The sequence below is a fragment of the Aspergillus brasiliensis genome (assembly GCF_001889945.1).
Source record: "Aspergillus brasiliensis CBS 101740 unplaced genomic scaffold ASPBRscaffold_1, whole genome shotgun sequence".
In the NCBI taxonomy this organism is placed as follows: domain Eukaryota; kingdom Fungi; phylum Ascomycota; class Eurotiomycetes; order Eurotiales; family Aspergillaceae; genus Aspergillus; species Aspergillus brasiliensis.
The window spans coordinates 4,278,871-4,306,789 of record NW_027137442.1 but is presented as its reverse complement, the minus strand read 5'-3'; the positions used below and the strand labels follow the sequence as shown (position 1 = coordinate 4,306,789).

Here is a 27,919-nt window from a genome sequence, read left to right as displayed (position 1 = left end):
GGTAGTCGTGCATGATTCAAATCAAGGTTTTGGTGTAAGTTATGTACTAGATCGGGAAACTTGGGACTCGGTGAGACGCATCGCATTGGATCGCATTGGCGTGCGCCCCTTTTCTTTTGCTCCTTTTTGACTGGTATACAGTGATTGTGTAGCGAGGTATCGCAGCCTGAATTATTACTATTTGTATATTGTGTGCTACTATCAACTATATACCTTTCTTTTATAGTATGCGTTGGATTGAAGGATCATACGATTGCTTCTTGGGGGTGAGTGGGGTCACGCGACTCTCCGCTTTACTACTTACTACTTACTGTTACTACTATGCGGGTTCGACGCGCGTTGATGGGATCATTGTATTTGTCGCCAATTCCTGGTAGTAGATGGGTTATCAGTAGGGTGATGATTGGTATGGAGGATTACTAGTTATATGATATTACTGGGTGATTTATATCACTTTGGTGGTGTAGCGATAAGTACTACTAGTATTCTAGCCTTTCGGGTGAGGGGAAGCTACATAGGATATATATATAGTGTGATGTGTGATTGACATTGACTAGCAGGATTCACAATACTACAAATGGACCAATAAAATGCAAAAACAGGTGGACAATAATCACAGACCCAGAAACCCACAGTGGAATCGCAATAAAAATAACGCAAGAGCAATAAAATAAGCAGTGGGCTAGAGCCGTTGTGGTAGACGGGAGTGAAGTAGATCACGGATGCTGAAGCCGATGGACCCTGATACTCGAGCCAAGCATTCCTCAAGCTTAACCAGTCATCCTTTAGCTGTCATGTTCAATCTGAGTACCTGGTTTATTCTAGGCATCGGTAATTACACTACCATGTGGAATAGAGCTGTGAACTCCATGGTATGGGACGAGGATCAAGAACGAGTGTCCTCTTATCAGGACTCGTGATCCGGCGCAATGCATCAATCAACCGGCCTGCCGCCGATATCATCCATCTACTATCTATCCATCCTAATACCAAGCCGACGCAAGAACCCCAAGTGAATATTGATCCTAAAGAAAGAGACAGCTACATCAAAGCCAGTGAAACAGATCAGATCAGGTGGTACGAAGGGAGGGAACATATCTACTTCCAATCCATCGAACCGCGAGCAACCGCCAAGCCGATATGAACCACGGGATCAAAGTCAATGGAGCTTTGGATCACAGAGCAAGAATGGTCGATCATAGGCCCAGCTTTCCCCAGGACCTTTGACCTGCTCACAAGCTACTCGATACGTTAGTCTCAAAGCTGGGTCCCCCTCCCACCCTCAAAGTCAAATCCATAACATCATCTCGCACCTCGTGACCCAGAGCCTCCGCACGAGGGAAAGCAAGAACAAAGTGAAACAGAACGCCTCCTTTCCCCCGGCCGTTCCATTCATAGCTTTGCGCCCCAGACGTGAAGACCAATGAATGTGATTGATGCAAGGGGAGAGAGGGGCGTCAAATCGGTTCTATTTTCTTATGATCACCGTGTGTAAGTTGGGAAGATGATCCGGGAGCTTGATCGGACTGCAGAAGTAATCGGGCGGACACGGATGGATGTGATCTGGAGTCCTCGGGCATTTGGGACTTAGGATTAGGGGTTGACTACATATTTTCTTGATTCTTGTAGATTTCTTGAATGATAAGTCTGTGACAAATCTGATGATGGTCTTTATTGGATCAGAAAATCAAATTGTTGGTTGTGGTATGAATGCGACTGGAGATGGTGTGGTGGATGCGAAAAGCATCACAACGGGAACGGGTTGATGTTGGGATCAGAATGGTTGCGGGTTTTCGAGAACCACATAAATGAATAAAAATACGTCGAGGCAATAGAGCGGTAGTAGCACCACTGGAGATGTGCATCGACCAATTCTTAGCTTCAAACTACTTGAAAGAAAGGGGGAAGATTGAGGGGAGACGAGCACGCGTAGGAATCACAGCTAGATCATGCGCGTCAAGAAATAGTAGGAAGCAGCAACTCGGCCCAGAAAGAATGTATGGACACCTACAAGAGGACCTACACGAACATTGATATGATTAAACCAAATTAATTTAAGCCACTACGCAACCGAGGCAAAGACACAGATAAACCTCACACGCAAAAAGAGACGAGGAGAGAAAAATTTTAAAAAAAAGGAATGAGGGAAAAAAAAAGAGGAGAAGGGCGACCTGACGTGTTGTGCTCGATTCTGAGAGTTGATCCTGTGTCAACACCCGCTGCCCTATAAAGCGCGGATGCCCCGCGGCCTTCCACCCCTTCCGTCGTCGACTGCTTTTCTTCTTCTCTGCTTCCATCCCACCATCCCATCCTTGCTTGTCAAATCATCTGGATCATCTCTCTTGTCCAATACTTCTCATCAACTGACTTTGATTTCATATCAAATAACACCCCCCTTCCCTCTTTCAAAATGCCTCCCAAGAAGACTTCCACCACTGGCACGACCAAGAAGTCCGGCTCGAGCCACGCCTCCTACCGTGGTATGTTTTGGCTGATCTTCCCCCACCACCCCATCGCGTAGATGTGAAATTAATATCGTTTTTGTCGCGAACGACTGCTGATTCCATGAATATAGATATGATCAAGGATGCTATCCTGAATGTGAGTTAATCACGCTGTTCCCGGTGCGCGTTGGGATGACGGGCGCTGGGCGGGATCTCCGACCGTGACACGTCTACACGGTGCTTAATTGTCCCAACGCCCCATCGGGCTCCTGCTTCTTTCACCTCCCAAATGGGTCGCTGACTTCTTTCGCAACAGCTGAAAGAGCGCAATGGTAGCAGGTAAGTTGTTTGGTGTTTCTTCTCCCCCGCCCGATGCAGGGTCCCGTTCGCTGGCGACGTGGCAACCTACCACCCTGTCCAGCTCGCGATCACGGCTGACTCGTCTTGTTTTTTTCCTCGACTGTAGCCGCCAGTCGATCAAGAAATATGTTCAGGCGAACAACAAGATTGCTTCTGCCTCCACCAACGCCTTCGACAGCCAGTTCAACAAGGCCATCAAGGCTGGTGTTGAGAAGGGCGAGTTCCTTCAGCCCAAGGGTAAGTCAATCAATCCATCGCGCGCATCTCTTTACTATCACCTGTCGTAACGGCATTCGATACTCTTGACACGGATGGACGTGTCTCGACTGTCGTCGTTCGCGTCTTCCAATTTTCGTTCTCGATTTTGATGGGGCATGTCAACTGACGCGTCATAAATCAGGCCCGTCCGGACCCGTGAAGCTTGCCAAGAAGGAAGCTGCCCCCAAGCCTGCTGCTAAGGTAAGTCTTTATCAATAACCTTGGGAACTGATAGAGAACACTACTAACACCACTCATAGAAGACTGCCACCAAGGCTGCTGCCACTAAGAAGACTGCTGCCAAGAAGACCGAGAAGACCGAGAAGACCGAGAAGGCCGATAAGCCCAAGACCACCAAGAAGGCCGCCGCCACCACCACTGCTAAGAAGCCTGTTGGCCGGCCCAAGGCTAACACGGCCAAGCCTCGCAAGGCTTCCACTACTGTAAGTTGTAGACTCTTACATTCTCATCCCCGACGGACAGGGTATACTAATCTCGAAGCAGGCTCCCGCCGTTGTCGACAAGCCCAAGGTCCTCAAAACCACCAAGAGTGGCCGGGTGACTAAGACGACGGCTAAGCCTGCAGAGAAGGCCACCAAGAAGACCACTAAGAAGGCTGCTACTGCAAAGGAAACTGCTGCTTAAGCATGTGGGCGCCTGAGACCGTGTTGACGGCGACCACTTGAATCCGGCTCGTCTTAGTCGGTGACGTGTGCCTCGGATGATCTTTCTCGAGCTATATTCCCTTTGTCTCTTCTGCTGTAATTTTTTTTATTCTCCTTATTTTCTTTGTTCCTTGGCCACTTTTTGATCAATGGGGGAACTGCTTCTGGGATATGCCGTGGATTGTTTACACTTTCGTTTTCAGTGTCGGTAGGGTTGGCGTCATGCGATGGATCTTGCACCGGGATATGTTTTGTGCTTGACTTCTTATGTTTTTTTGGGACACCCGTCCAAGGGCAGGTGTGACGTTATGCAATGAAACTGCTTGTCCAATTCTTCAATTGAGTCGAGATGCAATGTAGCCGATTCGTAGTCTTTCTGATAGAGACAATCTGTAGTAGTATACAGTGTCATGGGCACCGTGCTCCTCGGCACCACCATCTCAGCTCGGGGATCGATCCCCAATGATGCGCAAGAAGATTCGCAACTAATGTAAAAGAAGGAGCAAGTGAACGCCAATATACACATTACACAGTAGCTCAAATAGTCAATTTTAAGCTTAATGTATGCATCCCCAGGTGTGCTTGGTAGGAAGAAGTGGACCGGGAAACCAGTGGACTGGAATTAGATGAGGTCACACTATCTTTCTATCTAACTAAGCAGATAGGAAGAACCAACCATGAGGATTACTATTCGATACCGAAGCGTGGACGGAAGCCGGAAGCTCATTCGACTGGACTAAAAGCCAGTAACAAAAGATAGATACCACTTAACTTTTTAGCACCCGACCGGGTCCTTCCCTCCCCTGCCAAAAATAGTAAATTGCCCACTTTCCAGGTCCATTTTTGCCTTCCGGTGTCTCCGCTGAGTCAGGGATAGTAGATAATTATTGGTTAGTTAAGTAATTGTGTTCATAAAATGCTATTCCGTAGTAGTATTGATTCGTTCTAGTTGGTTAGTTAACTCCGAGCAGAGGTGTGTGCTTTTTGTGCCTGGGGCTTGTTGATAATACTGTGTTAACTAGTGTACTGGTCTCGGGGCTGTATGGTGGCCCGGTATTGGGGATACAAGGAAGGTCATGTTGTTTGAAATGAATTGAATCGATTTGTGACGTCGTCAAAATGCTGTATGTATGTTAAGTAACGAAGTATACTTTTGCTGCACATACAGAATGTTCATCCCTGGCTAGGGCTGGATATCGTTAGTTGTTTCGTATGATGATTGGATTGATTTGCTCTCCAGACGACCTGCTACATCTTGGCCTGGGGTGGTGGGAAACTCCCTACCTTGTGAGTAGTACCTATTGCGTCAGGGCTGAGGAGGACTTGGTGGTTTTGAGGGGGGGATGATGATGTGACGTTGGCATTACTGGTGATCATCAGTACAGAATCCACTGAAGGCGGGATGAATTGCAACTTCTCGCTGTTAAGGAGATAATATGCCACTCAATTTGATTCTGTTGCTGTATCGAATGTCACTTAATCGAGTTTTGAGAAATTGAGACGAGACGCTGGATCGTTCATTGATTACTTCTTAGTTGCCCGGACCTGTAGTTACAGCCCAGCCCCCCAGCCACCCACTACCGTCTCCCGGAGGAATTCTGACGTTGGCAGCCATAATGCAAGTAGATGTACATTGTCCGAGTGATAGAGGCCTGTAGCTATCATTTGTCATTTCTTTAATTTCGACGAGGGTCATTCCTGCATTGGGCGGGCACGTAATCATCAAACCAGGGGGTGCGGGCTGGGCTGCCTTTACAGTGTGTATGTGGACTGTGGAGGGAAGGAAGTGTGCTTCAACCTGCCTACCCCTACTTTTCAGTCGATGGCAATAACAATCGACGGGGCGCGGAGAGGCCAGGTGTTGTTGGATATGAATGTTCCCACTCATTTACTCCATACGCAGGAGATCATTGCGACAGCTCCTCCCTCCCCCCCAACAAGATTCCATCAGGGGGGGCTGGCTACTCTCTCTGAAAGTAGTAATAGTAGCTCGAACACGATTTTCCAAATCTAACATGTCATGGACGGGTGGAGACACGACCCGACAGATGTTCCTTATGCATCCTGGCTGTACGTGCTCGATTAATCTCTCCGGTTGTCGTTATGTTGGGTGGTTATCTCTTGTCTTGCATGCAGCCAGCGTGTGTGAGTGGTAAGGAGGTTTCGGTTGTACCTTACTGTGTGCCTCGTTCTCTATTTTAGAGGGTTACTTTGATCTAGCACTTTCAATTTTTTTTTTCTTATTTGTTTATGCCTAGTAGAGGCGGAACGTGTCTTTGTTGTTCAATTGACGAAGACAGCTAGAGAGCAAATCCTTCCAGGGCTTAGTTAAGGGTTCAAAGGTTGATCGGCTCAGGGCGTGAGGATGGTTAAATGACCTTTTACTTTTTAGATGTCTGCCTGCGACGGGGTCATGGTGCCAAGCCTCCTGATACCACCATACTTACTCCGTACATACTATGCTCATACCGTATGTATGTACGTACGGAGTATGAGTGGTTCGGTCAGTCACGGGGAGAGGGGGAACACACCGGAGAGATAAGATACCTTGTTTTTTTGGCATATTTGCATGAGGATGGGGTTGGAGATTGTTGAATGATCTCTGACTGCTCAGACTTAGAATCAGTCTAACTTTTTTCTTCTCTTCTCATGGAGGGTGTGATTCCAGATATATCTACTACTTTACTACTACTTACCATTCATCGGTACACGGATCAGTACCCAACCAACAACCCGAGCAAAGCTGAAGAGTGGAGCTGATGCTACTTTCCTTATTATCGGACCTATGTACTCACTCAAACCGGGTCCTTTCCCCTTCTTTTGCACTTTGGGTCTAACTTTGTTTTTCAGCAACTCTGAGAAGGAGTTAACTAATAATCATCGTAATAATAACAACCACACGTATAATCTCTCAGATTGGATTATTATTATTAGGCTGAAAAAGTGAGACAGGAAGGGGGTTCTGTTGTTTTGATGTCAAAAGGAAAAGGATTGACAAATCTTCCTTAGACTTTTCCTTTTCTTTTCTCTCCTTTGCGCTGTCCATTCGTTCTCTCTCTCTTTTTACGTAGTTGTGCCTGTCGGTCTCTCCCTCTCCTTCTCTCTCTTCCCCTTTCGCCTGGTATTACTGTTACCAGTTACCACCAGTCCTGGCCAAGGCACAGTACAAGCCGTAAACTCTCCACGTTCGTTCGTTCGTTTTTTTTTTTAGCTTGCGAAATACGGGTACCGTTTCGGACCTTGGCATCTTCTGGAGTCTCTCTCTCTCTTTCTCCCGTTTCGCTCTCTCTCGCTCTCTCGCTCTCTTGCGTCTTCGCTCCAACTTCATTCTCTTATCCTGCTGTTCTCCCCCCATCATTCCTCCATCCTCTCCCCCTCCTCTTCTCTCCAATCCACCAGAACTCATCGTCCTTCGTCTTTCCCTATCGCTGCCAACCCCATCCTTTCCTTTTCCTGCTTGTCGCTAGTTTCTGCAACTGATACCCCGACCGTACACTCTTCGTTTCTCCCTGTTTTAATTTCGATTGTACACCTTTTGAACCTACCCCCCGTCAGCTTCATCGGACCGATTCTACCAGCCTCCACGCAAACCTCAAAACGCGGACACGTCGATTGTGTCGTACCATCTACCTCGTCTAGTGTTCGCCTGAATATGCCTATCAGTCGTTAAACTTTCTGCCGCCCGCTGGCTTCCCCAGCTTAATCCGGGAACTTTGACTGTTCTTGCATTGCAACCGCTGCCATTGATCGATTAATCTCCTGCCCTCACCTTCCTCTCGCGCTCTCCCCCCTCCCTTCTACCCGGTGCGTCGCCGATAGGGTCTTTCGACTTCTCAACGACCCGCGTCCTACCTACTTACTTCCTCCCCAAATCCTGAGGCTAATACCGACCTTCCCTCATCACTACTTCCTTTCCTCCCCGCCCTCCCTACCTCCGCTTGACTTCTACCCCCCCGAAGCCAACCCAAGCGACCATGCCCTCCTTTTCTAGCGACGTCGCATACCAATCATCCACTGCAACTGCTACTCACCCGCGTCCATTCGACTCGCCGCAGGGGAAAACGTCGGAGAAAACATCCGTGGGGAATACTTTCTTGTGGACAAATTGGCCCAATGGCGATACGAACCATTTGGAAGCCCCTCCAAATGACCGCCAGCTCACCAACGGCAGTGCCTACTCCCTGAATGGTCCGCGCTCGAGCGCCAGCTCATATACGAGGGAATTGCCGCACTCGAAAGACGGAAGCATGCACTCCTTGGGAAATGGTTCGGCCCGAGAGCCCAGAGAAGGCGGGAGGCCCTCGACAACATTGGATCGCGATATCGCTAGGAAGTCCGTTGAAACAAGCGCTCGTGCAGCCTCTCCGACGGCGTCGGTCACTAGCCAGCAGATCAATGGAACTTTGAGCCCCCGGTCGCTCAATGGCAAGCCGACGGTGAATGGAGACTACCCTCGACCGTCCGCTGATGAACTGGTTGCCCCTGACGTAGTGGCTAATGCTTCGGCGACGCGATTGTCGACCTCTCAGCCTGATGACGCTGGCCGTCTCTCGCCGGATCCCGATCGATTGTCGCCCTCCTCGCCCTCGCAGAAGAGTCCCCATCGGTACTCCTCTCCTCCTGTACCATCTGGCATGGACGGTAATGCGCAAGATCCGACAAACACCGGCCTTCGACATCGGCACACGTTGCAAGTCCCACGGAACAGCAGCGGGCGCCGGAGTAGTCGGGACCAAACTGAGGATGCTGCTTACAGCAGCGGTCGGTTGTCTCCCACGGCCGGGATTCGCCGTACATCTTTCAGTTTGGCCCGGCGCGCTACCCGCACCAACCAGTCAGATATGCTCTCCGACGATGCTCCTCCAGACGAAGATGCGGCTCGATGGGCGGAAGCCATCAAACAGAGGCGAGCTTCCAAGAGAAGACGTCGGGATGACGACGACGATGATCACGTTATCGTTGGCACAAGGGTCGACCAGAATCATGTGAACTATGTTACTGCCTACAACATGCTCACCGGAATTCGGTTCACGGTGTCGAGGATCAATGCGAAGATGGATCGGGAGCTGACTCCGGCGGACTTTGAGGCCAAGCACAAGTTCTCCTTTGACATGTATGCACCTAGGTTATTGCTCACTATATTTGCCATTCGATTACTGATCATTGATATTGGATAGAACGGGAAACGAACTGACCCCATCCGCCAAATACGATTTCAAGTTCAAGGACTATGCGCCCTGGGTTTTCCGTCACCTTCGAGCAAAGTTCCGTCTTGATCCTGCCGACTACCTGATGTCCCTAACCAGCAAATACATCCTTTCCGAACTTGGTTCTCCCGGAAAGAGTGGAAGCTTCTTCTACTTTTCGAGGGATTACAAGTACATCATCAAAACGATTCATCATTCCGAACACAAGCTATTGCGGAAGATCCTTCCGGAATACTACAGACATGTTGAGCAAAACCCGAACACTTTGATCTCGCAATTCTACGGTCTTCATCGCGTCAAGATGGCCTATGGTCGCAAGATCCACTTCGTTGTCATGAACAACCTGTTCCCTCCTCACCGCGATATCCACCAGACCTTCGACTTGAAGGGCTCGATGATCGGCCGTGATCTGCGCGAGGAGGACTTGGAGAAGAACCCGAGAGCGACTTTGAAGGATTTGAACTGGGTCCGGAGGAATCGCGAGATACAGTGTGGTCCGTCAAAGCGAGACTTCTTTCTGGCTCAGCTTAAACGAGATGTTGAATTGCTGAAGAAGTTAAAGATCATGGACTACTCTCTGTTAGTGGGTATCCACGACGTGGGACGAGGGAACGAGGAGAAGTTACGGGACAAGACGCTACAGGTGTTCCAACCCGGGGGTGATCGCGAGGAAGAATCCAGTCCAAATATGCTGATGCGCACGCCTTCCAAATTGGAGAATGAGCGCAAGGCCCGCGAACTGCGCATGCTCATAAAGCGCGAGCGTCCAGTGCCGCTTGACAAAGCAGCCGCTAAGATGCCGGAGGAGATCCTTGATGAAAGGAAATTCCATGTCTTCTATGCGGATGATGGTGGATTCCGCGCCACGCATGAAAACGGCCAGCCCGGCGAGGAGATCTACTATCTCGGAATCATTGACTGCTTGACCCACGTAAGTTGAGATCGTGTTGGCACAATTGGGGTTCGTTGACTAACCGGCTATACAGTATGGAATGGTGAAGAAGATCGAACACTTCTTCAAGGGTCTTTCCCATGACCGGACACAAATCTCGCCTATACCACCTGAGGGTTACGGCGATCGATTCATCAACTTCATCAAGGGCATCACAATGTCCAAGGAGGAGGCCGAACGACATCGGGAAGCCCGAGCAGAGGGTAGGCCCTCAGTTGAGCGTTCCGAGTCCGTTGAACGGACCATGCAAGCAGCTGAGAAGGAGGCTGCCAAGGATGTCTCGCACGCCCAGCCTCGGACGCTATCGACTGTTCGAGACCAGTCAGACCCCGGCGGCGTTATCGCGCCTTCATTCTTGCCGATTGTTGATGAGGCTGGAGAGGCCAGCAGCGTTGGAGGGCAAAGCCAACATAGTCGCCATGGGCCACCTTCTGCAGCGGAAAAGGAACTTCCTCCGATTCCTCAACAAAATGGGATGCCCTTCGCTGGAAAAGGCAAGGCAGTGTCTCGAAATGAGCAACCTGGCATGGTATCTGTCTCAGGCAGACAATAACCTCTACGGTGCTGATTTCCCGTCGTTTTTCATGATATCCTCGTTCGCAGCTTATAATGCTTTGTTCCTCATACCTTGGCGCCACGGATCCTCTACTGCTGCCCGCAACGCATCTTCCTCTCATCTTCCACCTTTATCCCGCAAGCATCTCTGTGATAGTCTCATGTTACCACGATTGATGTGATCCCTTTTGCATCATCGGGCGCCGCCCGTCTGTCAGAGTTAATCCTGACATCCCAATGGCTCCTGTTCGATACCGATTATCCCCTTGATCAATTGGTATCAGGGGCTCTACTTTCGTTTCTACCAACACAGCATGGCAAGCAATATTCGATCATGTTTCTTAACATCTTTTGTATCAACTACCTGCCTCTCACTCTCTTCTATTGTCCGTCTTTTCTTCTTTCTTCTCTTTCCTAGTGTCATGTCGCGACAGCCTTTTCTGTTGACGCAAGCTTTCTGACTTGTGCATTCTGATCTTTGGCCATGGAGAACCAACTGGTAGCAACCCAGTTGTTTCGGAATGGCCCCCAACTTTCCTGTATTAAATACTTCAACTGTTTCCATTGTTTTCATTTTTCATTGTTCCCTTTGTGCAAACTTGATACTGCTCAACACTTTCACCTACATCGGGAATTCTTATCCAGCCTCACTCTTTGACTGACTATATTTCTTTCCTTGCCCTTTTCACATCTTTTGGCTTAGCATACATTGTCTGGTTGTTTTGGCATCATTGGGCCTCATGTTTGATTGTATACATGGACGGGAGAAGCGACTTGTGCGCGTGAGCAGGTTCGAGCGACTTAATTCTGTTGGTGGTTTTCACTGATGTTCTGCTTTTTCTCATTCCTCTTATCTCATTGAGCTCGTCTTTCCTTTAGAAGATTGATAGAAGACGCACAGCAAGTAGAGAATTGATACCATCATCGCCTTTTTCTTCAATCAGATATCCTGATACCATACCATGTCTTCCTACCTTTGTGTAATAGCAGCGTAGATAGATAGCTATAACATGTATAACAACTTCTTAATACTACTCATATATCCAAGTAAATGAACAAGATTATGTTTTCAGCCCACAAATCCAAGTCATAATTTCATTTCGCACCGACACTACTTTGCCTAAGTGGGTATTTCCATGATCAAATTGAACAACCAGCGTAACCGAGCAGGAAAAGAAAAGACAAAGCCAAAGTCAAGAGTAAGCAAGCAGTTAAGAAGCTCTAATAGGGAAGAAAAGAATAATAATAGAAAGAGACTCATCAAAGGTGGGAAAAGATATGAAAAAGTAGAAAGAGGAAGAAGAATCATTAAAGAAACAAAAAGGTACACCATAGAAAGAACAACCCTGGCTTAGCTTGAGGAAGTGAATCGTGAAGGGGGAGGAAGGAATAAACCGGCGTGTGAAAACACGAATGACGCCATTGCAGAATGCATGAAAGAAATTTCTGCCCGATCCACCTACTAAGACGAGTACTGTGAATGGGGAAGTTGAGGATGTGAGCAAGAGTGAAATAGAGAGTAAATGAAGAGAACCACCCGACGCCTCCCGTGAACGCCACCTTGGACCAGTGATAAGATCACATCTTGTAGTTGCTGCTAGAGACACTTTTTGTTTCTTTTGATTTTGGACTTGTGAATTTTGGAGTTGTGGAGGGAGATAGGTAAGTAAGCGCATTCGTGTACGCCCATCTCTGTGATGTTCTCTCTCTGTAAGAGGAGATGAATCGAGGTTCATATTACGCACTGATGGTAAATTCCGCGCGCGTGAAAGTCGTAATGGAAGAGAGAATCAAGAAGCCACTGTTATTTACTCGGCCTTGCCTTGGGTCACCTTGGCAGCCTGAATGGCGGACATCTTCTGGGTCCAGCCTTGAGTGGGTTGAGGCTTCTTGACGGTGCGCAGGTCGTCGGTGGAAAAGCCGGAAATGCGCATATTATACTTGCGCTCCAAGACCAGCTGAATATCGCGGATTTCGAGAGTCGAGGACGGACGAAGTTTGGCGAGACGGCAGGCATCCGTGATCACATCGTCAACGAAGTCATCTGCCATTTGAAGGATGAACTGCACGTAAAGAAATTAGTCTTTTGTTGAATCCGAGAAGGATACTAAAAGGTAACGGGACTTACCTCTTCGGCGTCGGGAGTGAGTCCTTCGCCCTCTCCACCACCAGTGACCTGGCGGACGAGAATATCCAGCATTTTCTTGCTCAGAACGCGTTGGCCTTCACCCTCAAGCACGTAGCCAGGATGTTTCTGGATGGCAGGCTGATTCATCACACCGACTGCGCCGTGACTGGGTCCGCCAGACAACGTGGGCCGAGCAGGAGCCATATTGACGGGCTCTGGAGGAGGCACGTTCAGGTTCTTGGGGATGGCCATGTTGATGCTACGAGCGTTAGAATCGGCAGAGCGGTTGGGTATGTAGCCCTGGGGATGGGCGTGGGTGTTGGCGCCAGGCTGGGTAACGTTCTGCTGCTGGCCCATGTTGTTATTGTTGCTAACGTTGTTGTTAGAGTAGTTCTGCGCAGCTTGAGCCATGGCAGCCTGCTGGGACAAAGGACGAGGTTGGACCATGGTCTGAGCACCGGGAGGGGTGGGAGTTGAGCCGTCCACGTTGGGAACTTGAGTGAAGGTGACCTGTGAGCCTGGTGGGCCCTGCTGTGACTGCGCCTGGACCTGAGCCTGTGGCTGTTGCTGAGGTGGTTGCTGTGGCGGTTGCTGTTGGGGCATGGCAGGGACGGTAGGCGCCGCGCCTTGGGTTGTTGGCGTTTGACCGGGCTGAGAAGTCGAAGGCGACATTGCGGTCTGTCCCGCCTGATTGCGTGCAGCGGAAACTGCCGATGTAATAGTGTGAGGAGCAGGGGTAGGGGTCTGGCCTGGATGCATGGTGCCGGGGACGCTTGGTGGACGGCTGTCGGCGGGGCCAGCAGCTGTACCGGGCGCAGCTTGAGTAGGGGCTTGCTGAGGATGCGCCTGAGCGGGAACATGTTGCTGGACGCCAGCTCGCTGTTGCTGGGCCTTGAAGCTATCCTGCTGTTCCTTGAACTTGTTCAGGAAGTCGCTTCCCTCGCGGTAAAGCTTCTCCGCCGCAAGTTGCCGGTTCTTGAACTCCTGCACTTCCTCCTGAGTCATATGTCCCGCAGACTGACGCGTCGCAAACTGTTGTCTGAGATCCGCAATTCGCGCCCGCCCGATCTCCTGCTTCTGAAGCGCGATCCCATATCGTAGTTTGGCCTCGGGGAGCCAGGTCTGAGCCTGCTCGTTGCTGATGTTCGGTGGGAGGAAGAACTGCAGAGTGTTGACTTTCTGCTGGATCTGAGGGAGAAGCTGTGCAAAACTCTGTGGATTAACCGACTGCGACCGCTGGACTGGTTGACCGGGTTGACCGGGTTGCGCTGCGCTTGCCGCTTGCATTTGTTGGTGCTGCATTTGGCGGCTTTGCTGGAAAGCGCGCATGCCTTTCATGAGGTTTTGGGATATCTGAGTGAGCCTCGCATGAGCCTGTTGATACTCCGTAGACTGAGGTTCCCGAGTATTGAGATGGTCCCATAAGGTTCGCACGAGCTGGGTGTGCTGGGCTTTCTGCTGGTCGTTCAAATGGGGAAGCTTTTGGACTTGGTCGGTTCGGATCAGGTTGGAATGCTGCGGCATCATCGGCTGGGCTGCAGAAGCCTGACCTTGAGGGGCCTGGGGCTGTGCCTGTGTGTTATCCATCCCGATGATGATGGTGATTGGACTGCGTTGTGGGGGGGGGGGGGGAAAGTGAAGACGGCGATGGGGGTGGAGGGAGGTTGGATGTTACTGTTGAGATAGCGGAGAACGGGTTCTCAGGCACGTGTCTCAAGCGCCCCGACAGGCGTCCGAGAAGGTAAATGAGGTCCGAACGAAGTAAGTCAGATGAGAATAAACCTAGAGTTGATAGCCTGCACAGGTCGCAGTTATACCCCGTCTGAGAGGACTGAAGAAGCGGAGGGGAGCGTTGACCGGGGGGAAAGAAGTGAGAGATTTGGAGATCCAGATGGGGTTCAGCGAGCCTGAGGCTTGGCACTCGCTGCCGGTTCTCAATAACCAGCAAAAAGAAGTGAGAAGATGGAGTAACACTCAATGCCCCTTCTTAATATCTAGCCCAACAATGGGATTTGTGGAAGTGAGCAATGTTTGACTTAAGGGTCACTTCAGCTCTATTGAGCACTGCCGTGGTGTGATGTATTGAATGTGAAACGTCTGGATTAACACTCATCTAATGGTTCGGCTTGCTTTTCTAGGTGGAGTGTAGCTATGGCAGTGAGGTGAGAAGATGTTCTTATGCGATGGATGAACTGTGTAGACCTCTAAGGGGAGAAGAATGTTTCTACAAAGATGAAGCCAGGGATAGGTGATGGTTACAATAGCGCACTCAAAAAAGGATAATCTCTTATTCGACACAGTAGCACAAGACGGAATACATCATACAATGATAAAAAGCCCTGAGCAATATGGTATTCCTCCTTGAGGAACCCCAAGGTACCCCGATCGGTGCGGATTGGTCATGCCTATACGCAACTGATGGAGATCTCCGATACGACACGTATCAAACCCATTCTTCAGACTAGCGGCGTTATGCCAGTATGAGCCGATGAGATGGTTTCATGGGGTTAGCCATAAGTAGCTAACTTTCGCAGGCCATAACGCGGTACATCCCCGGTGTAAGTCAAATATGATATAAGCGCAAGCGTGCAATCGGAATGGGCCTCTGTGGCCGGACTTGGCCAAAGTCGACTTGACCAGAAGCTGCAAAACATCTAGCGATATCAGCAAAGAAGCGAAGACGGGTAGAAGCCGCACAGCATCCACCAAAGCTAGGATAGCTTGTCGAGCTAGTCATTGTTAAGGAAGACTTCATGTAGTACCAATGACAGTCATCTGAATCAGCCGTAACAGTCGCGGTGTCCACCGTATCTGTATGGAAACGGCTTGCCTTCTGAGTAGTGAGGCGATGTTGTGAGAATTTGACATCACGGTCTTGCTGAGAATGGTGAATGAATCAGAGCTTCCTGAGCTCTCAACCCAGCAATCCACCCAGGTCTCGTTCCATGCCGTGAACACGGGCTTCCAAGGTGCGTTTCTTTCTCTCCAGCTCTCGAATCTCCGCCATCTCTCGCTCCAGGTCAGCATCCGTCACATCAGCCACCTCAGGCGGTGTGGAATCGATGCCATCATATTCGTCAAAGTCATCTCCGTAAGAGTGGCTCATCTTCTCCAGCTCTGCAGTATTTCTGGCTACGCGTGCCTCGAGTTCATTAATCGAGCCTGAAATCAAGTCGTGACGATAGCGTAGACTGGCAATTTTCTCATGTGCGCCGGCGACAGGGCTTCGAGCATAGTCAGTAATTGTACGCCTGATTTGGCAATTGGAAGAAAGGTAGAGCGTACTAAACATTACAGAGAATCTCTGCGCCTTGGAGTAAAACGTCGACATTAACCTCACCACGACCCCTACTAGACGTGCCAGCGGATCGCTTGATCTCCTCCATCATATCAGCGCCCAGAACCCGTGCGACAGCTGATTGACTCTTGTTGTCTCTAGCGGAATAAATCCGACTTGCCATAGACTCGCCCTCTGAATCCTGCGCAAACTGGGTGCCGCGTCGGGTGGGACGTCGCTGTGAGCCGACAGATTTGACGGAAGGATCAGATTGAAAGAGAGCTCGTTCGTGAGCTTCCGTATCTCGAATTAAGGAGGTGATGTCGTGGGGACCTAGCAGCGCGTTGGTGAAGATCCGCGGCTGTGGAAACCTGGGGCAAAAGCAATCAATGTCGGATACGAAGCAAGGTGAGAGGGGGATGCATACGGGAGCTCCGCAATGGCATTAGAAGACAAAGCGATCTGCTCTAGATGACTTTCAAGGAGTGACATTTTTTAAATTAGTATTTTGGGTAGGTGGGGGGTGGAGAGAATGGGCTCTTCTGCTTCAGTGAGTTATTTGGTTATCGCTGCGGGGAGAGAAACAACAATCACTAGTAGGATAAACTAACGAGCAGTACTCCGTAGTAACTAGTAACTGGTCAAAGCAACACGGGTAAACACGCCAAGCAGAGCTCCAGCTGTTTCTGCCTCAGGCGGTCTGAAACTGCTCCGGGAATGAATGAGGATTTGGTGGCAACGCAACCCGAACTGCCAGCGACCGAAATTCTCCAGCAATTCGGGCCCCCTTCTTCTCTACCAGCAATCGGATTAGATCCTTTCCACGCGACCATTGTCCCTTCTCCGAACCACCAACTTGTTCCTTCTTGCTCTCTAGCCAGACGTGACAAAACCCGAGAGCGCGTCACGCCGGTCTCACAGCTGACCGGTTGCTCCGTTGGTAAGCTCGATCCCCCAACGCCGGCACTGACTAAGCTCCTGTGCTGGTTCTCTCGCTGTCCATCCAGAGCCAGCCTTGACATCACATCACCACCTCATCAACCATCTGCTCCCAAACCTCAACCCAATCCCCCATCCTTCATCATCCCCCGCCCCGCATCTCGGTCCTTTTGGCTTCGCTCGCTGTGACTCTTGTCATTTTCCATTCCTGCATCCCCGGACTCTGGATAGTGGTCTTTCATCTACCCCCTTCCTGTGTCTCCGGTACCGCGGTCCCCAGTGCTCACCTGAGCTACCAAAGCTGGAAAGAAAGAAAGAAACAAACAGACAAGAAATTTCACGAAAGATGCCGGCTGAAAGGCGCTCTCTGAGATCGAACAGCAAGTCAGATACCTCTTCATCTGCTAACGGTGAGAAGGGACGCTCCACTTCGCAGAGCTCTAGTTCCAATAAAGATAAGCCGGCGCCTACTCGCGCTGCTGCCAACAAGGCCAAAGCTGCCTCTACCACGAAAGGCGCCTCGTCGAATAATACTACCAACTCCGGAATGGGTGAGCAGCGTGATCAGCCGCGTGCCAACGGGTCCGACCCGACGGAGAATGGCGTGAATGGCTCGGAAGATGTTGAGATGGGAGAGGATACGGCAGGTGGGCCTACATCCTCATTCAACGCCAGTCAAGACCGCAAGGGTGACGAGAAGATGACTGTTGTAGTGCCCCCTACCAAGGGTTCCAGGTTATCCGGCGACAAAGGAACGGATAAAGAAGGCGACGTTGCCATGGAGGGTGCTGAAGGCGAGGATGCCGAGCCCGAGGTTGATCCCAAGACCAAGGCCATCCAAGGTTGGTTTTAACTGCCCTTCGCGTTCAACCGCGCAACGCTCCGTGCTAATAATGCCATACATTTCATGCAGACATCAAGACCAACTTTACCCTCCTCGAACGAGCCGTTACCCACTTCGACCCCAGATTCACCCTCCGCGTCCTGCGCTCGATATCGTCCATGCGCAAGCACATCACGGGTGATGTGCTAGCAGAAGTTATTGAGGAGACTTACTCATCATCGAGTGTCACCGCCTCATTCTTGTTGAATGCTCTTGATCAAGCAGGTGCCCTGGGCGGTGCTCGGTCCAGTGCGAAGATGGAGATTGAGTCGGAGAAGACCAAGTCTGCTCCCAAAGAGACTCTGCCCGAGGTTGATATCTACATGTCTATCCTCGTCCAGATCTTCTTGTATGACAAGAAGGAGATTCAGCTGGGTGCCAACTTCTCGACGAACCTTATTGAGCGTCTGCGGACGCTTAACCGCCGTACCCTTGACTCTCTGGCAGCTCGTGTCTACTTCTACTACTCTCTCTTCTACGAGCAGATTGCTCCCCTTCCCCCATCGCCTGCTGCCACCGTGACTAAGATCCGCCAGCCCTTGCTTGCGGCTCTGAGGACGGCAGTGCTTCGCAAGGATGTCGACACTCAGGCTACCGTGATGACGCTCCTGCTGCGCAACTACCTATCTACGTCTCACATCTCCCAAGCGGACCTTCTTATTTCGCACAACAAATTTCCCCCATCGGCCTCCAACAACCAGATCGCCCGGTACCTCTACTACCTGGGTCGCATCCGAGCCATCCAGTTGCAGTACACCGATGCCCATGGACACTTGATCGGTGCGACTCGCAAGTCGCCCTCCAGTCATAGTGCGCGCGGTTTCTACCAGGCTTCCCATAAACTGCTCGTCGTTGTGGAGCTCCTCATGGGCGACATCCCCGACCGGGCCATTTTCCGACAGCCCGCTCTTGAGCGCGCCATGCACCCCTACTTCCTTCTTGTCCAAGCTGTGAGTGTGGGTGACTTGGATGGATTCCTCAACATCGTCAACAACCACAGCGCCACGTTCCGCAAGGACGGCACGTACACTCTTATCCTGCGTCTGCGGCAAAACGTCATCAAGACTGGCATTCGCATGATGTCACTCTCCTACTCTCGCATCTCGCTCCGGGACATCTGCCTGCGTCTCGGACTGGACAGCGAGGAGTCTGCCGAGTATATCGTGGCCAAGGCCATCCGCGACGGTGTGATCGAGGCCAGCTTGGACCACGAGCATGGATTCATGAAGAGCAAGGAAGTGGGAGACATCTACGCGACCAGGGAACCCGGGGAGGTGTTCCACGAGCGCATCAGGGCTTGTTTGAGCCTCCACGACGAGAGCGTCAAGGTGAGTTTCTACGGAGAATATATCATCATGCTCTATGGAGAGTATTCAGCTAATTATTCTGCCAATAGGCCATGCGGTTCCCCATGAACCAACACCGCCTGGAATTGAAGAGTGCGCAGGAGGCACGGGAGCGTGAGCGTGAGTTGGCCAAGGAGATTCAGGAAGGAGACATGGATGATGAGGATGCCGGCGGCGATTTCGATGCAATCTAGTGGGTGCGAAGTTATAAGCATACAGCAGCTTTTCGTTTGTAATCCTGTTATATCCCGTCCCGTTGGGTTTCAAGAACGGAGGGAAGCTTTTCAACAATGTGTTCTTATCTGCAGTGTCGTCGTTCGGGTGTGTATGAAGCAATGGGGTCGGATTGAGCTTCGCCGGCGTGATCTCCCATGTCTCCTATGTGTCATTGGACCGGCTCCTTTGTACTGTTGCACAGGGTGGTTTGTGCTGTAGATGTCGTCCGGCCTGCCGGGGTTTGTCTCTTGCCGGGCGGAGGAGAAGCGTGACCTTGGGTTTCTGTTGTAATTTCCCCTCATAATAGACCAGAAAACCCTTGCAGCCATGATCATATGGACTGAAATGAACCAATTGTCTGTGATAGTGAGTGTGCAATATGCTGTGAGTACTGTAGCGTGTGATGTAGTGTTGATGGAAGACGAGAGTAAGATGATAAGAGAGAACTGTATGCGGCGGGAACGGGCCCAGAGCCCCGAGCCGGCCCGAGGCAACCTCCGTCTCGAAATCTTCGGCGGATGTTAATTGCGCCTCATCCATCTATTCAGGCACTGGTGCTGCCCCGGACCTGGCCCGCGGCATTCATTCATTCTCGTTCTCGGTATTATGATCCTAGCATCTCGTTTGACTCACTTCTAGCTATTTCCTTTGCACATCTCCTGAACATGAGAGCACGCACGGTGCCAGCCTCCGGGCTGGTGCTCTCGTCACGCGTCACACCCTCCACGATAGTTTGCTGGCAATGCCTCCGGAATGAATTGGTTGCGAATCAATTCCAGCTTCAATCACGAAAATACCACCCGACAAAACGCAAGGATGTATCGCCGCTCGGTGCCGCCGTCTCTGCAGCTCAGACCATCTTCAAAGGCCTACCCAAGGCCCCCCCGGGCATTTCCGTCGACCCATTGCGGATGGTAGGAAAGGAACTCAAATTCTTGACGAAGAACCTCCGGCAGCTGCTCGGGTCCGGCCATCCTACCCTAGACAAGGTGGCCAAATACTACACCCGCAGTGAGGGTAAACACATGCGGCCGCTTCTGGTGCTGCTGATGTCTCAGGCGACGGCGCTGTGCCCTCGGAAGACGGGCACGGACAACAATTCCGCAACAGTGAACGACCCAATCAGCTCTCCCTCCATTCTCGTCGATAACAATCCGGACTTGGATGCGCTCTCATCCGGTAGTGCAGATGCGCCGTACGACTTTGCCGGCGACAAGGACATCCTTCCCACTCAGCGGCGGCTTGCTGAAATCACCGAGCTGATCCACACTGCGTCCCTCCTGCACGACGACGTCATCGATAATGCTGAGTCTCGCCGTTCTCTTACGTCGGCCAACCTTCAATTCGGAAATAAGATGGCCGTTCTGGCGGGAGACTTTATGCTGGGTCGGGCGTCCGTCGCTCTCGCGCGGCTGAGGGACCCGGAAGTCATCGAGCTCATGTCGACGGTGATCACCAACCTGGTTGAGGGCGAGTTCATGCAATTGAAGAACACGGCTGCAGACGAGAAGAACCCCGTTTTCACGGACGACACCCTCTCGTACTACCTGCAGAAGACATACCTGAAAACGGGCAGCTTGATCAGCAAGTCCTGCCGGTCGACCGCCGTGCTGGGTCACAGCACTCCCGAGGTTGTCGAAGCCTCCTACCAGTATGGACGCAACTTGGGACTGGCGTTCCAGCTTGTGGACGACATGCTGGACTATACCGTGACCGAGGCTGAGTTGGGCAAGCCCGCTGGCGCGGACCTGGAGCTGGGTCTTGCTACGGCCCCGCTGCTCTTTGCCTGGAAGCAGTTCCCAGAGCTTGGTCCGTTGGTTGGCCGGAAGTTCAGCCAACCCGGCGATGTTCAGAAGGTAGTGAGCTCCTAGTTTGCAACAAGTACGCTTTGACACTAACATGTATTGATCATCAGGCTCGGGAACTTGTTATCAAGGCCGACGGTGTTGAACAGACCCGTATTCTGGCCCAGGAGTATGCGGATAAGGCTGTCGCTGCGATCGCCGACTTCCCTGACAGCGATGCCAAGGCGGGATTGGCCCAAATGTGCGAGAAGACCATGAAGCGGAGGAAGTGAGACGTTTGAGCCATGATCCATCAGCGTTGCCTTCAGGATTGGCGTTCATTAATGAGTCTCCCCTTGTTGAATTTGGGCGCTATACAATGCCCGTGTACCACTACCTTTCTCTGTATTATCGCGAGTCTGCTGGTATAGACCTTCTGTATTATTGATAGAGAGCCTAGACCCAAGGACAGTTCACAACACAATCTCAATTTTGGTTGCATTGGTAATGACATCTCTTTTGGTTCGATACTGGGGAACGAGAATCTTGGGCATGGATTATGCTAGACACAACTCATGTAGAAATCTGGTAGGAATTCCAGGTACCCATTCTGTACGACGATGGAAATTGTCCCATTGGCTAGACCATCAGATCTGCGTCTGCATTGGTTGACGCCATACATTAGGGTTCGGGAAGCTCGCCAACGCGGCCGAGAAGGTTTCCATAGCCTTTCATCGTTGAGACTGGTGCCGTGCGACTACACACTGTTGCTTTAGGCAAATCTCAATCTCATCATGCTGTCATCTTATGTGGAATTGCAGGAACACCAAATCAGGTGACTGACCCTCGCTTCTTAGCTGGACTGGCTAATGAGTGTTATCAATATCACACACTTGTTATTTGGAGGTCGAATTTACTCCAGTGAAATGCATTCATTATATTGGGTGCTAGCAGATGGGTACACCGCAATTATACAGTAACAAAAACAGGTGTTCAACATCGTCCACCAAACCCATCTAAACAAAAAAACAACAAGCATCACTCTATAACCTTATCCAACAACCTCCCCAACTCCTGTCCTACGATCCCCGGATTTCCCAGTTGTATCACATGCCCAGCCCCCTCAGCAACAAGCGGGCCCCTTCCTCTCTCTTCATCCGTAATCCCCAAAAGTCCCCGATGATACTTCTCCCAAAACGGCGTGACATACACTTCAAACACTCTCCCAGACACTTTTCCCCCGGTCATCCTCACACTCTCCTCCGCAAATGCCTTCCCATCATGTCCAATAACCGTAACCCAAGGCCCCTTTCCCGAATCAGTCCCCACCAGTCTCGGCCCATCACTCTCAGGCAACAACTCGGCCAGATTCCGTCTCGACAGGCCCTCCTTACTCCCCACGGACGGATGAAAGACCTTTGCCGCGATAGCCCGCACCATGATCAGATCCTGAGCGGAGATGTCATCCCCTTCCCCCTGGGGCGGAACAAAGTCCGATGCAGTAGGATCCGGGATTACGGACACCCAATCCAAGTTGGCGAGAATACTATCGAGCAGGAGGAGGGCGGAGACCGTGCCCGGGTATGTTTGGGCGTAGAGTCGGGCGAGGGCACAACCGAGGGAGTTGCCTACTAGGATTAGATTGAGATCCGAGGTGGATGTTGTTGTTGTGCGGAGCTGGAGGTGGAGCTTGGTGATCTGCTGGATCAGTTGGTGCAGGTCGTCCAGGGCGGAGAGGATGTCGTGCCCGTGACTTGGGTCGGGGGCATCCTGGTCAGCCGGATCCCGGGAAGGGGTCTGTCCTTGGCCGTAGCGGTCGTAGGTGAGGATGGCGGGTAGGTTGTGCGGGTGGGTGGATTGCAGGTGGTGGATGACGGGGGTCCAGGAGGTTTGGGGGGCTGCGAGGCCGTTGAGGAAGATGAGGAGGGTCTTGCTGGGGGATTGGGAGGTTGAGGGGTAGAAGGTGTAGCTGAGTTGGGCGGTGGGCTTGGTGGGAAGGGTTATGAGGTTGGTTGTTGGTGTTGGTGTTGATGTTGTTGTCATTGTGTCTTAGTGGTGGTCGGTGTGATGTATAAAAGATATGATCTATGAATTGAAAACAGGGAGAAAGTGACTGAGAGATAGGGAGACGCTCGAAGAATGGAATAGAGGAGTGATGAAAGGGGAGGGGAACTGGGGTTTATATATGTGATTGATGCTGAGCAGCTACCCACTACTATTAAGTAGTATATAGATTGATTTTCTATACTAGAAGCGATGGATGGCTCAGCCTGAGGCAGGGCCCGCCCGAAACGAGTGAACCAATCAAGGTGCTTCTACGACAGCCCTAAGGCTGAGCTGCTGGACAGCTTCAGATATGCTGATTGGTGGAGTGGCTGGATCTCGTATTTGCTTTCCATCCATTCTTCAAGTAGTTACTCGAAATACTTACTAGTTAGTTCCCTGGTCCAGATGACTTCATACTACTAGTAATTACGACATTGATGCTTGAGGGATTGAGAGGGTTCTCGGTAGTACTGGTAAGCATGGGTCTGGGTAACATCCTACAATACGATGTTACTCTGTCGTATACCTGGCGGTATTGGCGATTTGTAAGGGAGAATTTCTGCCTTTCTTGACTGTCGTTCCTTCGTTGATACCAGTCGTCTCAGCGCATTGGCATCCAGCCATAGAGTGTATACCGATCAAATTTGGCCCGGATAAGGTTCCGTGGAAACCAATTGTGTCCCCTAACACGAGTATGTTAGGGAAAACCCAAACAAACAAAAAGTCAGTCAGTCACAATATCTGCATGTGATTCACACCTATACTTGCTTTTCCCTCCATCATGCATAAGAGTAACTCAATCGCCTGTATAAAATCTCCGCGATGAACTGGCCATTTCTTCCATCATAGCATTGAGTGCCGATAAGCTAAACGATCTGCAGACCTCCGGGCGGATCACGGGACCATCAGGTGGTGAGGAACGCGGGGCAACGTTCTTCCCGGACCCACGGATTCCGTCATGATCGATGAGTAGTCAACTAACTAGTTAGTTGTAAAGTACTCCGCTAGTCACTGGCTGCTGTGCTGCCTACCAACTAGTGACCTCTTAGTGACTTGTGAAGAGCTCCCGGAAACCGCGGAGTTCCAAGGTCTTGTCTGCTGCCCCCAACTAGGAAAGGTGCTACTGTCACTCTGCAACAATCCACCTCCTCCAACTTAACAACATCATCTAAACTGCGTTCCTTTCTTCATCTCCCTCCCACCCCTTGCCCTTCCTCCCTAATTTATCTCCTTCACCCATACACTCCAGGTATACTACACTTGTCCTTTCGTTTCCCCTTCCCCCTCTCCCCTTATACATTCGAGCTGGTCCTCATTTATCCTTTACCTCCCCTCCAGGTTCGAACACTTTCGTTGCCTGCCTGCCTGCCGCTCGCCTGCCACTTGGTCTTTCGTTTTACCTCAGGATGATGGAGGTGCTGTTAACGCTGGCCATTTGAACGTCCGGCTCCCCACCCCAATGGGTTCCTACGCCAGCTTTCTCTTCATATACGTCCTCGGCGGACTTACCTTCCTCCCGCTAGTCCTGTCGCTGGTCGTTCTCTTCGCCTATCTGACCCTCCCGACTGCCGCTCCGTCTCCGCCGCCGCCGCTTGCCGCCGATCAGAAATCATGCCAGCCCCAACCCTCATCCACCTCCCTACGTCAACCGACCGACGATCAATACAGTCTGAAATCAGGAACTGATGAGTTGGCTGAGAAGTTTCATCGTACCCATGACTCCGATGTCGCCGCTGGTTATTTCGCCGTGTGTCGTGAATATGTCCCCGGTGGTGTTAATGGGAGGCCGCCCGAGAGGACGACCCCGGCTGGCGAGGTGATCGCCGCGGAGAGCCCGAGCGTTTATCAGGCGATGTATCGGAGTTTGTTTGACCGGAAGCAGGCGCCGACCATTGAGCCGGCTAAGAATAATCCCAAGAACGGGAAGCGGGCGCGTAATGTCTTCTATATTGTTCTTCGGTATTTCCACCCCCTTCTCCGCCTCCGCTACAGTCCTTTCCAGTCCGCACTGTGGAAGGAACCAAGGCTGATGCTAATATATGATACAAACTAGACATGGCCACTTGATGCTCTACGATAATGCGAACCAGGTGGAAGTCCGATATGTTATTTCGCTTGCCCACCACGATGTCACCATACATGGTGGGGAGGGTCCGATCCCGGAAGGAGAGCTATGGCTAAAGAGAAACGCCATTTGTCTCTCGCGACGATTGGAGTCGCTGGGTGACCTTGGAGGACCTACACCACCTTTCTTTCTCTTCTCCGAAAACCTATCCGAAAAGGAGGACTTTTACTTTGCCATGCTCCAGAATCAGGCCCGCATGTGGAACTCTCCAGATGCTCCTCCCAAGCAGCAGGCCTTTGATGTCAAACACATCGTCACTCTGGTTCAGCGCTTGCATTCGTCCGAAGAGCAACTGCAGACCCGATGGATCAACGCGGTGCTGGGTCGCCTGTTCCTTGCCATGTACAAGACACCGGAAATGGAGGAGTTCATTCGGAAGAAGGTCACCAAGAAGATCTCCCGCGTCAACAAGCCCAACTTCATCAGCAAGATTGGTCTCCAGAAGATTGACATGGGGGAAGGTGCGCCCTTTATCATCAACCCTAGGCTGAAGGATCTGACGGTCGACGGCAACTGTTGCGTAGAGACGGATGTCCAGTATGCGGGCAACTTCCGCCTGGAGATCTCGGCGACTGTGCGCATCGACTTGGGCCAGCGCTTCAAGGCCCGGGAAGTTGACATCGTCCTAGCGGTTGTGCTGAAGAAGCTGGAAGGCCATTTGTTGATCCGCTTCAAGCCTCCCCCGAGTAACAGAATCTGGATATCCTTTGAATCCATGCCCAATATGGTCATGGACATTGAGCCAATTGTTAGCTCCAAGCAGATCACCTACGGAATCATCCTGCGTACCATTGAGAGTCGCATCCGGGAAGTGGTTGCAGAGAGCCTGGTTCAGCCGTTTTGGGACGACATCCCCTTCATGGACACTGAATCACAGCGATTCCGCGGGGGTATCTGGGAGCGAGAGATCCCCAAACCTGATACAGAAGAAGATATCCCCGATGAGTCTGGCGCTCAGATTCAGACCCCAGGCAGCACCAAAGAGGAATCGATTGACATACTGAAAGTGAAGGACGATCGCACCATGAGCGCCCCTGCGCTTGCCGAGTCTGGCAACGGCACCTTGAAAGCCCGCAAGAATTCCAAGGCCTCTATAGGTGATCAGGAGAACATCAGTCCGAGCGCTCTATCTTCTGCGGTTGACAAGTTCGGCACTTCACCCCCACGGGTGTTTCGGTCTCAGACCTTCTCGAATGCCGCCGATCCCGTTCTGACAGCTGACCATGGGAAGATGGATCGTGTATTGTCCGAAACCAAGAGTGAAGAGAAGAGCAATGCGACCAGTGCTATGATCGAAATATCTAACCGGTCTGCTCCTGGCTCGCCGGATAAGACCCCTGCAAGTTCTCCGCCGGTTGCTAGTCATATGGTTCCGGATAGTGCAGCCCGAAGTCGGGATCCGTCCATCGTGGAGTCATCGGGGAGCTTCGATGAGTCTGCGAATGAGTTGCCTACCCGGCCACCCTCTATTCACCGGGGGAGTGATTCATCGAACAACCTCCGGAGTATAGAGAGTGGCTCTACCGCGTCCCTGGCGAGTAACAAGTCGCGACGGCGCAGCACACTCGAAACATTGACCCGGTCGATTACCTCTGCCACCCCGGGAGAGAGCAAAACTCCTGGCCCGCTGAATACAGCCACCTCCGTGGCCAAGAAGTGGGGATGGAACATGTTCGGCAGAGGCGAGTCTAGCTCCGCTCACGATATGTCTCGTCCTGCGGGCACCCCGGAGCAACCGATAGGACGCGGCCACCCATTTCCACCCCCGGGAACTCCCTTGCCGCGTCCCGACAAGGTGAGCTACAAGAGGAGCTCCGTAGCAGTCCCCAAGCGGAAACCGGTGGCGATGTCCAACGTTCCCGAGCAGAAGTCGGATAGAGAGCACAAGAGGCCTGTTCCCAAGCCGCCTCTACCCAAACGGAAGCCCATCTACCAACCCGGGGCGGAAGGGGCTAGGTCGGACGAGTTACTTGTGGTCGAGGCCCCATACGATTCGGGGCCAAACAGCCCTGTTGTGGACCTAACCCCTGAGGGAGCACTAGCACCCGAGTCGAGCACCAAGGGCTACACCTCGTCAACTACATTAGGAGAGTCGGCCGCCAGTCGCAGTAGTGGAGATGGTGAAGGAGAGCTTGAGCCGGTAGAGCAAGGACCTGCGGCTCCAGGTTCGAAGCCCAGACTTGATACGGAGAAACATGGCATGGAAATCCTCTCCGCCACGGACGGGATCATTCCCTGAAGAAGGTCATTGGTGGCATGCCGCAGAAGGACACGGAAAGGATAATAAACGAGTGATGTCGCATTTACCCTTGACAATGCATAACGGAAGCTCTGCGGTGCAGAGCGGTCTCTACGGGAACGGGCGTTTTCATATGGACAGGGAGACGTGAACCAAGCCCGGTGCCGTGGCGCTGGATGATGGTTCCTTTCCTTGGCTTCTCACCCATGGTATACCCTCTCAGCTGGTTCTTGAGCGTGCTTGACAGTGCGTCTGGCGTCAATTGCGATCTGGAGTCACACTCCCCTTCTAGTCGTATATCTATTTGGTTTTTGATTCCTTGATAGATGGAAGGAAGGTTTGTTTTTAGTAAATCATAGCTGAACATTTTTCTATTAGTATCATTTTGTAGGTAGTAGCAGTACAGTGTAGCCTGTTGGTGGGCAAATTGGGCAGGGTGGATTGATTGGGCGACAAAATCGCTGCCTAGGTGTGTTCCGGTGGGTGGAAAGGTGA

The 27,919-nt window shown here is 51.4% G+C and overlaps 8 protein-coding genes across 8 annotated transcripts; 4 read left to right on the top strand and 4 right to left on the bottom strand.

Moving 5' to 3' along the window:
• The first annotated feature begins 2,426 nt into the window (after positions 1 to 2,426).
• ASPBRDRAFT_37544 (histone H1/H5 family protein) lies at positions 2,427 to 3,344 on the top strand. The gene is made up of 3 exons (XM_067623750.1): positions 2,427 to 2,480; positions 2,576 to 3,263; positions 3,323 to 3,344. Exon 2 carries the CDS (start codon positions 2,774 to 2,776, stop codon positions 3,089 to 3,091), a length of 318 nt encoding a protein of 105 aa, XP_067485573.1. The 5' UTR covers positions 2,427 to 2,480; positions 2,576 to 2,773; the 3' UTR covers positions 3,092 to 3,263; positions 3,323 to 3,344.
• Positions 3,345 to 7,701: 4,357 nt separating this feature from the next.
• Positions 7,702 to 10,439, top strand: ASPBRDRAFT_25914 (1-phosphatidylinositol-4-phosphate 5-kinase; the record flags this gene model as incomplete). Its single annotated transcript, XM_067622219.1, has 3 exons — positions 7,702 to 8,840; positions 8,905 to 9,865; positions 9,921 to 10,439. The coding sequence occupies 3 exons, from the start codon at positions 7,702 to 7,704 to the stop codon at positions 10,437 to 10,439; spliced, it is 2,619 nt and encodes an 872-aa protein (XP_067485572.1).
• Positions 10,440 to 11,479: 1,040 nt separating this feature from the next.
• On the bottom strand, positions 11,480 to 12,516 carry ASPBRDRAFT_266108 (uncharacterized protein). Its single transcript, XM_067622287.1, has one exon. It carries the CDS (start codon positions 12,175 to 12,177, stop codon positions 11,653 to 11,655), a length of 525 nt encoding a protein of 174 aa, XP_067485571.1. The 5' UTR covers positions 12,178 to 12,516; the 3' UTR covers positions 11,480 to 11,652.
• Positions 12,250 to 14,156, bottom strand: ASPBRDRAFT_51080 (putative transcription initiation factor TFIID subunit 12; the record flags this gene model as incomplete). Its single annotated transcript, XM_067626666.1, has 2 exons — positions 12,250 to 12,504; positions 12,570 to 14,156. 2 exons carry the CDS (start codon positions 14,154 to 14,156, stop codon positions 12,250 to 12,252), a joined length of 1,842 nt encoding a protein of 613 aa, XP_067485570.1.
• Positions 14,157 to 15,483: 1,327 nt separating this feature from the next.
• Positions 15,484 to 16,338, bottom strand: ASPBRDRAFT_191561 (uncharacterized protein; the record flags this gene model as incomplete). The annotated part of the gene is made up of 3 exons (XM_067620379.1): positions 15,484 to 15,793; positions 15,855 to 16,217; positions 16,274 to 16,338. 3 exons carry the CDS (start codon positions 16,336 to 16,338, stop codon positions 15,484 to 15,486), a joined length of 738 nt encoding a protein of 245 aa, XP_067485569.1.
• Positions 16,339 to 17,131: 793 nt separating this feature from the next.
• On the top strand, positions 17,132 to 21,307 carry ASPBRDRAFT_112510 (proteasome regulatory particle lid subunit RPN3; the record flags this gene model as incomplete). The annotated part of the gene is made up of 5 exons (XM_067616657.1): positions 17,132 to 17,627; positions 17,699 to 18,996; positions 19,065 to 19,207; positions 19,847 to 21,086; positions 21,146 to 21,307. The coding sequence occupies 5 exons, from the start codon at positions 17,132 to 17,134 to the stop codon at positions 21,305 to 21,307; spliced, it is 3,339 nt and encodes a 1,112-aa protein (XP_067485568.1).
• A 613-nt stretch (positions 21,308 to 21,920) lies between these two features.
• Positions 21,921 to 23,181, bottom strand: ASPBRDRAFT_37537 (alpha/beta fold hydrolase). Its single transcript, XM_067623749.1, has one exon. It carries the CDS (start codon positions 23,055 to 23,057, stop codon positions 22,053 to 22,055), a length of 1,005 nt encoding a protein of 334 aa, XP_067485567.1. The 5' UTR covers positions 23,058 to 23,181; the 3' UTR covers positions 21,921 to 22,052.
• An 881-nt stretch (positions 23,182 to 24,062) lies between these two features.
• Positions 24,063 to 27,903, top strand: ASPBRDRAFT_37536 (uncharacterized protein). Its single transcript, XM_067623748.1, has 2 exons — positions 24,063 to 25,019; positions 25,114 to 27,903. The coding sequence occupies exons 1-2, from the start codon at positions 24,520 to 24,522 to the stop codon at positions 27,422 to 27,424; spliced, it is 2,811 nt and encodes a 936-aa protein (XP_067485566.1). The 5' UTR covers positions 24,063 to 24,519; the 3' UTR covers positions 27,425 to 27,903.
• Positions 27,904 to 27,919: the final 16 nt, after the last annotated feature.

What these genes read in the sequence shown, in the direction of transcription:
- ASPBRDRAFT_37544 (XM_067623750.1), top strand. Translation starts at nt 2,774, where the DNA reads ATGGTAGCAGGTAAGTTGTTTGGTGTTTCTTCTCCCCCGCCCGATGCA.
- ASPBRDRAFT_37537 (XM_067623749.1), bottom strand. Translation starts at nt 23,057, where the DNA reads ATGACAACAACATCAACACCAACACCAACAACCAACCTCATAACCCTT.
- ASPBRDRAFT_266108 (XM_067622287.1), bottom strand. Translation starts at nt 12,177, where the DNA reads ATGAACCTCGATTCATCTCCTCTTACAGAGAGAGAACATCACAGAGAT.
- ASPBRDRAFT_37536 (XM_067623748.1), top strand. Translation starts at nt 24,520, where the DNA reads ATGGGTTCCTACGCCAGCTTTCTCTTCATATACGTCCTCGGCGGACTT. An exon ending in GTCTTCTATATTGTTCTTCG is followed by an intron (nt 25,020 to 25,113) that starts GTATTTCCACCC and finishes GATACAAACTAG; the next exon opens with ACATGGCCACTTGATGCTCT.